Consider the following 15,656-nt stretch of genomic DNA (forward strand, 5'->3'; position numbering starts at 1 on the left):
TTAGTTGACCTACTTTAGTATGCATGTTTTTCTGGAGCCAGATAGGTGATACTAGGTGTTGAGCACACGAGACCAATGAGTGACCAAATGATTGAATAATATTTGCTAGAGGATGAACATACAGATTAAATAGAATAGGATTGATTCAAGGAAAACCCATGAGTCACTGAGAGATAAGGGGTCTGAATAGAAAGGTTTATCGAACACCTGACAACGCAAGTCCTGCAGAAAGGAGGCAATCCATTTACAGGCCAAACGAATCACTCCTGAGTTGTGTATCCTCTCAAGAAAAATTGTATAAGTGTGTCAAACACAGCATAAGATCTAACAAGATCAGAGACGCTGAACCACCTTGATCGAATGTCATTCTGAGGTCCTGCACAACTGCCAAAGCGCGGTCTCTGTGCCATGACCGGGCCAAGAGCCTGTTTGGGAAGATAAAAAAAAAAAGAATGCTTTTCTCCAAAAACTCCAACAATTGATTGCTCATGTTTTTCGAAAATCTAGCCCAAGAAAGGAAGCAAGGAGAATCGATTGAAGTTTTCCGATAGAGAAACATCCAAGGAAGATATTTTATTTATTTTTTTAACAGTGGTTTAATCACTGCATGCTTTCAGACTGTGGGAACCACCTCACTCGAGACAGATTCAGGATCCCTTCAAGGGCCAAATAAATAGTCCCTGCTGCCAGGTTAAAAATATTTAGAGGAGAGTCGTTGAACGGTGAGCCTGATTTTACTTTGTTCACTAAGGAACCCAGGCCCTCCTCTCATATGGAATAGAAACAGAACGTTTCTTTAGTAGCTTCGGGTTGAATGGATGTTTGAACCTATATGAAATAGCTGTGCAAGAATCATAAATTAAATGACTCAATGAGAATAAAGAGAAGGTTGCAATTTTGAACGCACGGACAAAATGATCAACGGAACTTTGAATGAACATGTGAGGGGACAGATACATTTAAGTTTTTCTACTTTAAGCTGTGCAAAAAGTGCTATGTTAATCTTCTCTGCCAGTATGGGTATGAAGCCTAAAAATAACTTCCCTCTCCTGGTCCCCTACTCCAACAAACCTTACTACAGTCTGCAAGGACTTATCTTGTTTGTCAAAATAAGAGGCTTGTCAAAACTTTTCCAAGTGACAAGGTCTCTGAACTTGTTGAAATTCTGTAGGCCTGGAACGTCTGAGAGCTAGCTGTCAGTAACCTAGCTTTGACCCATTCAAGATGTGTTGGTTTTCAAGTGCTGAGAAACAATTAATTCACTCCTTGAACAAAACAACCTAAAAAGTAATTTTGTCATTTGTTTCCAATTTTAGTGATTTATTTGGGCAATTAATTTGAGTAACTAATAACTTAATTGTATGGTTGACTGTCATCCCCTAACCGCCGTGAAACACTGGTTGGTCTGGGGAGCAGTTAATCGCATATCTGCCCCGTCAACGATACCTGCAGTCAATTCTGTTTCATTGGTTAAGAGCACTTCACATGCAGAGCCTTGGGAGCACATGCTTATAATAGGAAAAGCAAAACGAAGTGCTGAAGGCAGAATGCTTCTGGCTAGAAGACATCCCACATGACAAAGGACAACTTGGCAGCACAGCGGCCACCCGTTAAGATAATCTCTGGAAGACTTGGGAGCAGAATATCAAATGTGAGCTTGCCACTGGCAGGCTCACAGGACTGAGCAATATTTAGTCATATATTAGGATAACCTGTAAAAGGTAAGTATTAATTACATTAAATGTAAGATCTTCCTCCATAATGCTGGTAGGGCTGGTTCAGAATCTGTCAAATGTCACCATTGACAGACTTAGTAGTAGTGTTGGGCACAGTGAGTCATGTATGCATCAACGGAAACAGGCACAATATCCATAGAAAGTATGTTTACTAGAGGGGTCTCTTGGCAATGTGAACAGATTAACTTTTACTGTCTACCAATTCAATGGAACGCTCATCAAAACGAAAGGCCTCATTTGTTTGATTTGATTTGATAACAATTTGTAATGCGCAGACCAATAACCCGGAGGTATCAAGGCGCCTAACAATACCATCACAAGATTGAGACAAACATCCTTACATATAGGGTACCTGTAACCTAATGACCAAGCATGTGTGCCAACAGTGCATGTATTAATTCACTGAATCACCAGTTCCATCTTAAACAATCAGAAAAAACTACCTAAAATACATATTGTACTTCTACTTTAAAACAACAAAATCAAGTGGCAATCTTGCAGGTCTAGTAATGAATATGCTACTTACCAGTATGCATCTGTTCTTGGCATGTAGGGCTGCTAACATTCATATCTTAGCATTAGATCGCCGCCTAGTGTTGGGCTCGGATGATTGCACATTGTTGTCCTGGAAGAGTCTTCGAAGTATCCTGAGATAGGTGGCTCCTCCCCTGGACTACAGTGCGCATGGGCATCGGCTCCATCCCCAGATTGTTTTTCGCCATTGTGGCAGAAGATGGAGTGAAAAGTGTAAAGGATGTCCATGCTAATGAATAAATACAATAGTATATCTGCAGCTGCGACAGGCACCGGGGAGAGGGCGGGCGATATGAATGTTAGCAGCCCTACATGCCAAGAACAGATGCATACTGGTAAGTAGCATATTCAGTTCGAGGCATGTGGGCTGCTAAATTCATATCTTAGCATAGAATACATAGCAGTCCCTCCATCAGCGGCGGTTGCCCGTGCCAGCTGCAGAAACCTGAAAAAGTGTCTTCAGAACAGCCTATCCTACAGCAGCTTGCTGCTTGGAATGCACATCAACACAGTAGTGTTTAGTAAAGGTGTGTGGTGTAACCCACGTGGCTGCTCTGCAAATATCCTCTAAAGGAATGTTCCCTAGGAAAGCCATGGATGCCCCCAGTTTGCGTGTGGAGTGCGCTCTGGGGGGTATTGTTAAAGTGCGCTTGGCCTTTTGATAACATATCTGGATGCATTTAACAATCCATCTGGCTATCCCTGCTTTGGAAATCGGGTTGCCTTTGTGTTGTGGTGCGAAGGCAACAAAGAGTTGTTTTGTTTTTCTAAAGGGTTGTGTTCTGTCTATGTAGTACATCAACGCCCTCCGTACATCTAAGGTATGGAGCATTCTTTCCGCCACCGTTTGCGGGTTTTGAAAGAATGCTGGTAAGTCAATAGTTTGGTTTAGATGAAACTGTGACACCACCTTCGGAAGGAATTTGGGGTTAGTGCGTAGCACTACCCTATTTGGATGGATTTGAATGAATGGCTCTTGGATTGTGAGCGCCTGCAGCTCACTGACACGCCTCAGAGACGTAATAGCTACAAGGAAAGCTACTTTCCACGTAAGGAACTGGAGTTCACACGAGTGCAGTGGCTCAAATGGCGGTCCCATCAGTCTGGTGAGAACGACATTGAGGTTCCACACCGGAGCTGGCGGTGTTCTTGGGGGAATGACTCGTTTCAGACCTTCAAGGAAGGCTTTAATGGCAGGCACTCTGAAGACAGAGAGGTGCTGCCTGTTCTGGAGATAAGCCGCTATGGCGGATAGATGTATCCGAATGGAAGTGTACGCTAGATTGCACTTGTAAAGATGCAACAGATAGCAGATGATGTTGGGGATAGATGCATCTAGCGGGTTGATGTCATTGGCTGTACAGTAAATGACAAAACGCTTCCACTTTGCAGCATAGCATGCTCTAGTAGTTGGTTTCCTCGCCTCCTTGATGATGTGCATGCACTCCGGAGGTAGGTTAAGGTATCCAAACTCTAGGACTTCAGGAGCCAGATCGCCAGGTTGAGCTGTTGTGGATCTGGATGCTGAATGTCTCCATGGTTCTGCGTCAAAAGGCTGGGCGTGAGGCGCAGTCTTTGATGCGGCACCACTGAGAGTTCGAGGAACGTGGTGTACCAAGCCTGGCGCGCCCACGTTGGAGCAACCAGGATGAGAGTCATCTCGTGCTGCCTTAGCTTTCTTGCGACCAGCGGTATTAGAGGGGCTGGCGGAAAAGCGTACGCAAATTTGCCTGACCAGTTCATCCATATCGCATTCCCCTGCGACTGTGGGTGAGGGAACCTGGCGGCAAAGAGTTGGCATTTTGCGTTCTCTTTTGTGGCAAACAGGTCTATCTCCGGATGACCCCACTGCTGGAAGTACGGGTGGAGAACAGATGGGTGTATCTCCCACTCATGCATTTGATGGCTGTATCTGCTGAGCAGATCCGCCATCTGATTGTCCTTTCCTGGGAGGTGTTCTGCCATGAGGAAAATGTTCCTCTGAATGGCCCACTTCCACATGCTCTGAGCCAGATGAGACAGCTGTGGCGAGTGGGTGCCTCCCTGCTTTTGAATGTAGTACATCGCGGTCATGTTGTCCGTCCGGACTAGCACGACTTTGTTGCACAGATGTACAATGAAGGACTTGAGCGCCATGAAGATTGCCATCAGTTCCAGATAGTTGATGTGCATCTTTTGTTGCTGCGTCGTCCATAGTCCCTGCACTGTGTAAGTGAGCACATGAGCTCCCCATCCCTGGAGAGATGCGTCCGTTGTCAGGACAATCTGCGGCACGGGCTCTTGGAACAGTCGGCCCTTGCAAAGGTTGTGTGGAGTCCACCAATGCAGAGAGTCGTATGCCCGACTGGTAACCAACACTAGGTCTGTCAATTGCCCACGAGCCTGTGTCCACTGATTCGCTAAGCACTCCTGGAGCGGGCGCATATGTAGCCGTGCGTGAGGGACTATGAAGATGCAGGAGGCCATCATGCCTATCAACTGCATGAACACTCTCGCTGGAAGCGAGTGTTGTGGCCTGAACTTTTGGATCAGAGCCTGCATGCTGTCTATCCTGACTTGGTTTGGCTGAGCCATGGCCGTCAGGGTGTTGATCGTTGCACCTAGGAACTGCCGGACATGCGCCGGCTGAAGATGCGATTTTGGGTAGTTCAGGGAGAAACCCAGATCGTGAAGAAGGTGAATTGTAGTCGACATGTCTGCGGCGCACTGTTGCTCTGACTTGGCTTGCACGAGCCAGTCGTCTAGGTAGGGGTAGACATGGATGTTCTGCCTCCTGAGGTGCGCCGCTACTGTCGCCAGACACTTGGTGAACACCCTCGGGGCTGTTGTGACTCCGAAGGGTAGGACTTTGAACTGGTAGTGCCTGCCTTGAATAGTGAACCTGAGGTATTTCCTGTGTGACGGGTGTAGTGGAATGTGGAAATAAGCATCCTTGAGATCTAAGGTTGCTAAGAAGTCTCCCTGGTTTAGCAAGGGAAGAATCTGTTGCAGTGTAAGCATGTGGAAATGTTCTGATAGTATGTACAGGTTGAGGGGACGTAGATCTAGAATGGGCCTGAGAGATCCGTCCTTCTTTGGAATAAGGAAGTACAGGGAATATACCCCCGTGCCTTCCTCCCCCACCGGCACGAGCTCGATTGCTCCCTTTTGCAGCATCACCACTACTTCCTGCTGCAATAAGAGCAAGTGCTCTGCGGACATAGGCCGTTGCCGTGGCGGGATGTTGGGTGGAGTGGACTTCAACTCTAGGCAATAACCATACTGGACTAGTTGTCGCACCCACCTGTCTGTGGTGATGTTTCTCCAGACGGGCAGGAACTGCTGCAGTCTCCCCCCGACAGGTGTTAGGTGGTCGGGGGGCAGTGACAGAGAGTCACTGTTTGCTTGGAGTAGAGGTGCGGGAGCTGTTGTTTCCTCTGCCGCGACCTCTGTTGCTGTTATTCCTGTAACCTCCCTTGTTCTGTTTAGTTAACGAGGATTGTGCCCCACCTTTTGAGAACTGGGATTGTTGACCCATTTGTCCTCTGGTGACTCCACGTGCACCTGAGCGACGAAAATTGCTGCCACGAAACTGTTGTGACTGTAGGGCCCCCATAGACTTAGCAGTTTCCGTGTATTTCTTTATTTTCTCTAGGGTGGTGTCAACATCCGGACCAAACAGACTATCAGGATTGACTGGTTGATTAAGAATTGTAGTCTGAATATCCGGTTTAAACCCTGAGATGCGGAGCCACGCTTGTCGTCTCAGCATAACGCTAGTGTTGATAGCTCTAGCAGCTGTGTCCGCAGCGTCAAGTGCACACTTGATGGCTGCGTTTGAGATTAGCTTTCCTTCCTCAATAAGCAGTTTGGTGCCCTCTTGGAACTGTGGAGGCAGGTGTTGTACAATCTGTTCTAGGGTGTCGTAGTGCGCCCTATCGTAACGCGCCAAGAGCGCCTGTGTATTGGCGATGCGCCAAAAGTTTGATGCCTGTGCAGCTACTCTTTTGCCCCCTGCCTCTAGCACTTTGGATTCCTTATCCGGGGGAGGAGCTTCACCCGTAGTCTGGGAGTTGGCACGTTTCCTGGCATTGGCGACCACAAGAGAGTCCAGTGGCAATTGTCCCCGAATGTATGCGGGGTCTGCAGGTGCAGGTCTGTACTTTTTTTCGATGCGAGGGTTGACCACTCTCGCTCTCGTAGGCTCCTTAAATACGTCCCCAGCATGCTTGAGGACTCCTTTAAGCATAGGCAGTGTCTTTACTGTCCTTTCAGAGACTGAAAAAGTGTCGAAAAGGAAGTCTTCCTCAACAGGGTCGGCATGCATGTCCACATCGTGATTGGCTGCCGCCCTTTCGAGTAGTGCATGAAAACCTGCTGAATCCTCAGTCGGGGATGCCCGTGCATTAAAAGGCTGCGGGTCCTGCCCCGCACCTTGGGTGTTCTGGTCACCAGTGTCAACATATGAATCCGGTTGCACATCAGGTTCATTGATTGGGAAATTGTACTGCTCGTCCTCATCATACCCCTCACCCGCAGAGTGTTCTGGGGAGGGAGTAGGGCTCCGTCTCGGAGGAGGCTGGATAGGTTCCGTGAGGCCTGAGGCGTCAAGGGGCACCCTCTTCTTCTTTAGTGGGATGACATAGGGGTCCACTGGCTCTGAATTGATTTTCCTCTTATAGAGGGTCAGTTTGCCTGTGTCAGCGTCGATGAAATGCTCCGAATCGTCCTCGGATTCGAGTACCTGACGTGGAAGTGGGCCAGTCGGTGAAGAAATCACCTGTTTCGGTGCCGATTTGGTTGAAAATGCTGTTGGCGCCTCCTTCGGCGGCAAAATAAAGAGAAGTTTCCCAGACGGCTTCTCTGGAGTGTCTTTTCGCGGCTGCGTTGATGGTATCGGAGCCGACGGGGCAAAGGCCTTCTCCCTGATTCTTTTCAGTGATTCGGCTATGGGGGACGGCACACTCACAGTTTGTGTCGGCGCTGACGAGGATGGTCTGATTTTCCCCTCGGATCCGACGTCCTTGTGGGCCTTGTGCGTTTTGGGCGCGGGTCCTGTCTTTACCGCCTCCGATTCCTGCGTTCGGGGCACAGACTTCTTTCCGTGTGCCTGCGTAGCCTCCTTGGAGCCGACTTTGGCGGGTTTTGACGGCGTCGTAGCCGCTGTCCCGTGCCGACCATCTTTCTTGGAGGACCCCTCCTCTGGCGCCGGTTTCGATTTCGCAGCATCGGAATCGACGGACTTCTTCGACTTCTGCGGACCGGAGGTCGACGGAGTCGATGGGGTAGCGGGCACCGTCGTTTTCACCGGCACGGTAGCCATCTTAGGGACACTCGAGTCCTTAACTTTCGGTTTCGTTTTCGGGTCGGCCATTTTAGGTGTCGTCGATCCCGATGGTTTCGGTTTCGAAACAGTCTGCTCAGCAAGTAAGTCCGTGGCCGGGCCCGAAGGCGGGGCTGTGGCTTGCGGCAACGGGTCTTGGGTAAGGCCGACAGGCGATCCCGTGTCCCGGTCGGTATCCTCGTAACCTTCGGGGCAGAGCTCGTCCCCTGAGCTATCCGCCGCGGCCCCATAAATCTCATCGTCGTCTCCTACCTCGTCGACGTATTCAAGGCCTTGACCCGCGACTCCGTCGTCGTCTCCCGGATCCGCCTCGACCTCCGTCTCGGGTGGGGAGATTTGGAGATGATGACCCTGGTCCTCTTCGTCTTGGTCGCCGAAGATGTTCTCCGGATCCGGGGCCGCTTGTTTAGCTTCCATGCGCATCGCGCGCCGAAGCTTGAGAGTCTTCTTTGAGCGGAACTGTGCACACAACTTGCACTTGCCGTCGTCGTGGTCAGGCGAAAGGCATTTGTTACACACGGGGTGTAGATCGATGTGTGGGTACTTGGACCCACAGAGCGGGCAGTACTTAAACGGGCTCCGCTCCATGTCCGAAAAGGTTTGCAGTCGTGTCGCGATGAGAAGGCCTCAAAGTTCCGAGAGCGAAGAAAACTCCGCTTATTCCGGCTCCAAGAGACGGAAGACTCGAGACCGTGCGCAGACAATACCGACGCAATAAAATCGAGGCCTTTTGGCCGCTAAAAGTTAGTTTTTCTTGGTTCCGACAGTAAGACGTCGAGACCACATCCGAACCCAATGGCGGAAAAAAACAATCTGGGGATGGAGCCGATGCCCATGCGCACTGTAGTCCAGGGGAGGAGCCACCTATCTCAGGATACTTCGAAGACTCTTCCAGGACAACAATGTGCAATCATCCGAGCCCAACACTAGGCGGCGATCTAATGCTAAGATATGAATTTAGCAGCCCACATGCCTCGAACATGTATTAACTTGCTCAATCTCTAGGTGGAGACGAGGAGGGCTGGATGCAGCAGTATAATTCGGACTGTTAATAAAGCAGGCATAAACAGTCTCTGAATATGAATGATACATCTGACCAAATTGGTTTTATGAATTTTAGTAAATGTGATGAGGCGTCCGGGGATTTTAAGACTGCCGTGGGACTGCCTCAAACTGCATAAGCTGAAGTCACCCTAATGCCAGAGGATGAAGGCTGACAGATCGCTGATTATCAGGTTTCACAGATGAGACTGAGCAACTTCAACATAATTTAACAAAAGTAGTCAGTTTATTATAATTTACAACAAGAACATAAGCTGAATAGGAATTGTCAATCTTTGCCTCTTAGTGATTTTAGAGCAAATGCATAACATGCTGAAAATGCAAAGCGCGCACCTGTAATGTACAGTTTTCTTTCCTCTTGAGGAATTCCACAAATCTGGCCACAACCCCAGGAGTACCGATGACTTCATCAATAGGAGGATTCGGTTCTGTAGACGACAAATGTTAAACAATCTGTAATTATCTATGTACAAACAAATCTATTAGTTATCAAGAAGCCAAGATAGAAAAGAATACCGCCAAGTAGGGCCCAAAGTAATTGTCTTACTGTACAACAAATGGCACCCTTGCTGAATGTTGAGCTACCCGCTTATGAATATGTATACCCCAGATCCCCAAAAGGAAGAAATAAGAGAAAAAAATATAAGAGAATGCCTGCACAGAGAGGAAAAGATTGAGCATGCAGCATCCCTACAAATTAGACATATAAAAAGGCACCTTAAATAGGCATGCAACATGTGAACAGGCCTCACTGATCTCTATCTTTGCAAACACTAGTCATTGGAGCTCAGTGAGAGACTGATCCTTGGAAGGAAGGGAATGTCTTTGAGAGTCGTAGCATGTTTTGGGACTAGCCCAGCAAGATAAGACAAAGGCCAGCAAGTGAATCTTTGAAAGATATTCTTTAGTTGGGTTGCTAATACTTTGCTGCCTGCTATTAGGAAGGATTTGCTCTTTGCTGCCTGCTATTAGGAAGGATTTGCTCTATGTTGTAAGCATACCTTTTTTTATTGCCTTGGACGGAAGTTAAAAACAAAAAAACAAAAGCACAGGAAGCTCTTTGTATGGATCCACATTGCAGAGAACAAAGTGAGTGGAGAAAAGGATGATGTTACTTACCCAGTAGCATCTGTTATTGGCATGTAGAGGTGTAAATTCATATGCTTTGCATACTCCTGCCTTCTAGTGTTGGGTCCAGATGTTTGCAAGTTGTTTTCTTTTGAGTCATGAGGTAAGGTGACGACTCCTTTCGGTGATAGTGCGCATGGGCATCAACTCCATTGTTCGATTTATTTTCCCATAAAAGGGTGAGAATGGAGTAAGTGACTCCAGGAGCATGCCGTCAATCTTAGAGATGTGAGGTTGGGGTGGAACACCTTCTTCTCTTGTTTAGTTAAGTCTGGACGGCAAGGCAACCTCCTGTGTGGGGTCTCGGATAGTTGAAGGAGATCTGGGTACCACCACGGTCAAGGCCACCCTGGTGCAATCAGTATAATTCTGGTCTTGGACCTGTAGAACTTGCGGATCACCAGAGGAATGAGCAGAATTGGTGGAAAAGCTTGAAGTAATATCTGCGACCATTTTATCAAAAGCGCATTCCCTGTGGAACCTGGTTGGTGAAACCTGGATGCGAAGACGGGGCATTTTGCGTTTGTTGCGTCTGCAAACAGGCCAATGTCTGGAACACCTCACCAATGGATGATGTCCTGTGCGAAGTCCTTGTTTAGCACCCAGTCGTGAGCTTCGAAGAAGTTCTGATTTAGAGAGTCTGCGTGGACGTTGAGAATACCTGGGAAATTAATTGCTGAAATTATTAAATTCCTTGCGAGAAGCCACTTCCATATGGTTTGAGAGGGGTCTCAACCTCGTTCCTCCCTGTTTGTTCAGCCAATACATGGTTGTGGTGTTGTCCATCTGAATCAACAGAAAGCGTGTGCGAAAGGACAGGAGCAATGACTCTAGTGTGAAATGTACTGCTCTCAGCTCTAGAAGGTTGATTTGATACCCCTGCTCCGTCTGACCAGTGTCCTTGTACCTGAAGAGGACCTATGTGAGCCCGCCAACAAAGGAGAGAAGCGTACGTGACAATTGTCTGACTGGGAAGATCCTGATGGAAAAGAACTCCTTTCAGCAGATGCAACAGTTTCATCCACTATTTGATGGAATCCTTGGCTGACTGAGGATGAACCACAAAGTCTTCCCTACGGCCCGATACTTGTCACAACTGGTCCTCTAGAGTTTGCTGCAGGGTACGCATTTGCAGTCTGGCATTCGGAACAATGAAGAATGCCATCGAGCCTAGAAGTGAGGCCACTTGTCTAACCTTCGGATGGTAAGAGCTGAGGAGAGTGCAGCACTTGTGTATTGAGGATAACCTCTCCTCCGAAGGACACACGCTTGCACTTATGGTATCCACAGAAGCCCCCAGGTAGTTTCGAGTCAGATTAAAAATGGACTTCTTGTAGTTGACTTACAGGCCCAGACTGCCTTGCTCTCGTATGCAGAATCGGAGGTGAGTCTGCAGCAAAGTAGGTGACAAGTTTTTCACCAAGTCGTCCAGATACGGATGGACGAAATCTGGTGCTTGTAAAGAAAAGGCGCTACTACTGCCATTCATTTTGAAAACATGCGGGGAGCTGATCAGAGTCCAAACGGGAGGACTTTGAACTGGAACTGGTGAGACGCTAGTTGCAATCCTGATGTTATGTGGAGATTGGCATGTGAAAATAAGTGTCCAGCATATCTATGGAGCACATCCAGGCCCCTTGATGGAGCGGAGGAAAAATGTGGTGCAGTGCTAACATTCTAAATTCTTCTTTGCGGATGAATTTGTTCAAAAGTCTCAGGTAGAGTATTGGTCTGTACTCTTGGATAGGCCCTCTTTTTCACACCAGAAAGTAGTGGGAATAAATTCTGTGTCTCTGCTGTGAAGGAGGAACAGCTTCTACAGCCTCTTTCTTTAGAAGGATGTTCCCTTCCGCCTGGAACAACTGATGCTGTTGGGCATATGCTCCACAAGGTAGTTCTGATGGAGGTGGGGATTTGAATCTGAGCAAGTAACCATTCTGCACAATATTGCGATCCCACTTGTCTTTTGTGATCGGTCTTCACTCGTCCAGATTTAATATGATACTACTCACCCCCTCCCCGGAGTGAGCAGCAGAGATGGCGGAATCCAGTGCTCATTGTATTGTAGGTTGTTTTGTTGAGTAAGGTGTCTGTCTTGGAGCTCCCCTTCATCAACCTGGTCGACGCTGATGGCAATGCGATCTGGAATGTTGTTGCTGAGCCGACCAGTGAGGGGTTTCAACCCTCTGTTGGATAAACAGACTGTCGTATGGTCGGTACTTGCATCGAAAATCCTTATGCTCTCCAACTGCTGTGCTGGGATCTCCGGCAGGGTATTTGATTCAATGGGATCAAATGGTCCCGGTGCCGATGCTGCAGTGTTTCCTATATCCTGATTTCTTTGCTTCGTGCTGGACAGCCCAGAAATTGTGCTTGGCCACGTGTATCTTTGAGGTACTTTTGCATTCTGACTGTTGCCGAGCTCTCCTGGTTGCTTCTTGTTGGCCGGGACGGTGTTTTGCGGAGATCCCACTGGCCGTCCCTGACTGGTATGGACCCACTGTATCATGCGGCTCTTTGGCCGTGGCGGGGTCTGGCAGTTCGACTCTTCATAGAAGTGGACAGGGGTGATCGTGCCTGGGTGCCTGTGGGACCTTTTTAAATGGCATCTCCGGGCCTCGTTATTTTGGACAGTTCCTGTTTCTATCCTTGTGTAGGCTTTTCTCAATATCCTCTTCGTCCTCGATTAGTGATCCGTTGTTGCGGGGGGGGGGGGTGGTGTTCTATGTTTCGGTCGCTGGCTCCTCTCCTCTTCCTTCCTTCCTTCTTTTTCCTCTCCTTTCTCTTTCTTCTTTCTCTTTCTTCGTTATTATTCTCTTTCTCTTTCTTCTATATTTCGGGTGACTCTGGGCGACAGGCACGCTGTTTAGTGGGGTAGGCCGTAGCCATTACAGTGATGTAGGGTGGGGGGGGTGTTTGTTATTTTAGTTTGTTTTCTTCTATGGTCCCTTTTTTGCCTTTTTCTAGGGGGTGGGCTATGTCCCTTTGTTTTATATCCTTTGTTTCGTAAATGTCTGCACTTTCTCCTTTTTCGGGGCGGGAGGGCTGTACATGTGGCGTCCACTTTATTTGTTTGCTGCGATTTGTCCTTTATTTTTGAATCTTTGATGGGCGTGGGATGACTCTGGGCCTTGCCCTACTGTGGTTATCTGATTGCGTGGGGGGCTGTTTCCCTCCCGCCCCCCCCCCCCCTTCTTTCTCTGTATCTGTTGCATGACGCTCTGGTAGACATGGTTGCTGCTTCCTCTATAAAACGTAAAATGAAACCTTTTTTATCCTGGCGCTGACTGTGTAACGACTTTATTCCACGTCTATCCTGTATTCATTCTATCGTACACATTGATATTGCTTCTTTTTGAATCTCCTGATTTTGCGGCCGGCCCTCGTGGTTGTAGGCCTGCGCTTGTAATAATACGTATCTTTCAATAAAGGTTTAAAAAAAAAAAAAAAAAAAGAAAATCCTTATGCTTCACAAGGTCTACCACCTTTAAGGTGTCCAACTCAGATTTAATCTTGGACATTTCATCATCGACACAAGTGCCAAACAAGGAAGTATGATTAAACGGAAGATTAATAATCCTGCGTTGTGCTTCTGGTCTTAGGCCAGAGAGTCGCAACCAGGCCAAACGTCTGGCACAAATGCTGTGGGAACATCCATCTGCTCCCAGATCCGATGCATCCACAGCTACACTATTTGCCTGGTTTACAACAAGACCACCTTCCTGCAAGAGCTCATTAAAATCCTTCTGGTTTTCTTTGGGCAGCTTCTCTGTGAATCAAGCCAAAGAGTCCCACAGAGAACGGTCGTACCTCCCTAGAAGTGCAGAGGCACTAGACACCTTCATGAAGGATGCCGAGGTATTGCACATTAACTTCCCCAGAGAATCCATGTGTTTACTCCTTCTCAGGAGGGACTGAAGAGGATGTTGCGCACAACCCACAGGGAGCTTGAGCTTAGGCCTTGCTGAGGACCTATGATGTAGTGTCTCGGATATTACGGACGAAGATACAGTCGGCACAGCCATGTCAATGTTCAACTTATTGGCACCTCTGCAGAGGACTTCATTAAAGGTGACCATGTTGTGCACCCGAGACACGCTAGCTGGAGGGGTAGCAGGCAGGGTAGTGAGTATTCTCTCACCGATGACCATGATGATGTAGACCACAATGGTGATCTTCGCCTACTTCTTCGAAATCTGGAGGAACATCGAGATCTCGACCGTCAAAGCGGTGTCCTAGATATAGATGGTCGGGCTGGAGGAGACCTAGTTCTCCTTGGTGATCTGTGCCGAGATCTTCCTGTAGACGTGGCAGGTGGAGGAGGAGCAGAGCCTCTGGAAGGAGAGTATGTTTGATAGAAGTCTGAACCTAGACTTTTAGGCGGAACTCTCAAATGCCCAACAATTGTAGTTATCTTGGAGAAAGGTTAATGGGAGGAGTCGGTTTCCCAGTAACCGGAGATTCCTCCGGCTTGATTTGCACAATATTAATGGTAGAAGAAGAAGATGCTTCCCTCCACGTCGATCGTCTGGACCTCTACTTTCTCTGTACCTCCATTGACTTCAATGTGGGCCTCGACATCACAATACCTGTTGCTGCTGTTGGATTCTTGACCGGTGAGGGCAGTCTACGTCGTTCTCTCTCTGGCAAGAATGCGGAAATGTCTCTAGAAATCGAACACCGAAACAGATCCTGCGACAATGACCGTCACTTGACATCGATCTCCTGCGGGACTGTGGCGGGGCTTCGATGTCGACACTCTTGACGCCGACCTTATCTGCTGTGACAGCGGCGGACTTCTGGATACCGACCTTTGTCTCGACATCAGGAACGGAGACTTAAGAGTTACTTCGACCCAAGTTGCAACATCGACTTGCGCTTCTCCGATCTGACCTGCTCAGAGCCAAAAGCAAAGTGTCTTGACGTCGACTTGCCTTTTAACGATGGAGGCTCTAATCTCCTCGACGGCGATCTGTCCCTCGACATCATCGCATGGCATGCATGCTTTTCCAACGTCAAACATTACGTTGAAGGGGAACAGTCAGTTATCTGCTTCCTTTTTGATGCTGGAGAAGTAGAACAACGCAATTTTTTATCTGATCTGTGTGATCTAACGTGAGAGTAGGGCTCTTTGAAAGCATGGCTGCTCCCAAGGACACTTTTTGATCCTTTTCCTCTCTCCAGCAAGGCATGAAGCTTTATCCTTTCTCTGTCCCGAAGTGTTCTCTTAAAAAATTGCTGGCAATAACAACACTTCTCTGGATTGTGTGAGGATGGTAGACAAACAATGCAGACAGAATGCGTGTCAGACTTTGCCATCTTCTTCCCTCAAGAGTGACATTTATTGAACAATGCTGACAAAATTGTGAGAAAACAGCTAATAAAGCTAACAGCAGTCAAAAAACGTTGAACGAGGATATTAAATATTTCAGGAAAACCAATTTCTGACTAGAACAATCAAAAAATTGACACGCTCAATGCTCCAGGATCATCACAGAAGGAGCCAGAAAAAAGAACTGACCTGTCACCTGTGGTGCATGATGGGAGCAGGAAGGTCTTGGAGGTCTTAAAGGCACGGTGTCAATTTATTAATGTGTATTTATCTATGCAGCTTTTGGATTAATTGCCTGCTATTACTTGCCTTTTTCTTTGAAAATAAGAGGCTTGGTTGGAACACTAGTGGAGTGCATGAAATGCTATATACATTTATTTTTATTTCAAATGAAAAATCCAATGCAATTTGGCATTTTAGCCTTTAGAATGGTTTCTAGGCTGCACCTTTATGTATATTTAGAAGCAAACAGACCATCAATAAAGAAGAACGCCGCACACCACTCCAAAGATTCTTTTCGGTTTATTTATTTCATATAGGT

The 15,656-nt window shown here is 47.6% G+C and overlaps 1 protein-coding gene across 1 annotated transcript in view; it reads right to left on the bottom strand.

The window, feature by feature from the left end:
• KPNA1 (karyopherin subunit alpha 1) overlaps positions 1-15,656 on the bottom strand; it is a 205,752-nt gene that overhangs the window by 118,566 nt on the left and 71,530 nt on the right. The window contains exon 5 of the mRNA XM_078656634.1: positions 8,989-9,083. Coding sequence (XP_078512760.1) covers positions 8,989-9,083 — 95 coding nt within the window. The remainder of the gene's footprint in view (positions 1-8,988; positions 9,084-15,656) is intronic.

The sequence above is a fragment of the Lissotriton helveticus genome, chromosome 8, assembly GCF_964261635.1.
Source record: "Lissotriton helveticus chromosome 8, aLisHel1.1, whole genome shotgun sequence".
Classification (NCBI taxonomy): Eukaryota; Metazoa; Chordata; class Amphibia; order Caudata; family Salamandridae; genus Lissotriton; species Lissotriton helveticus.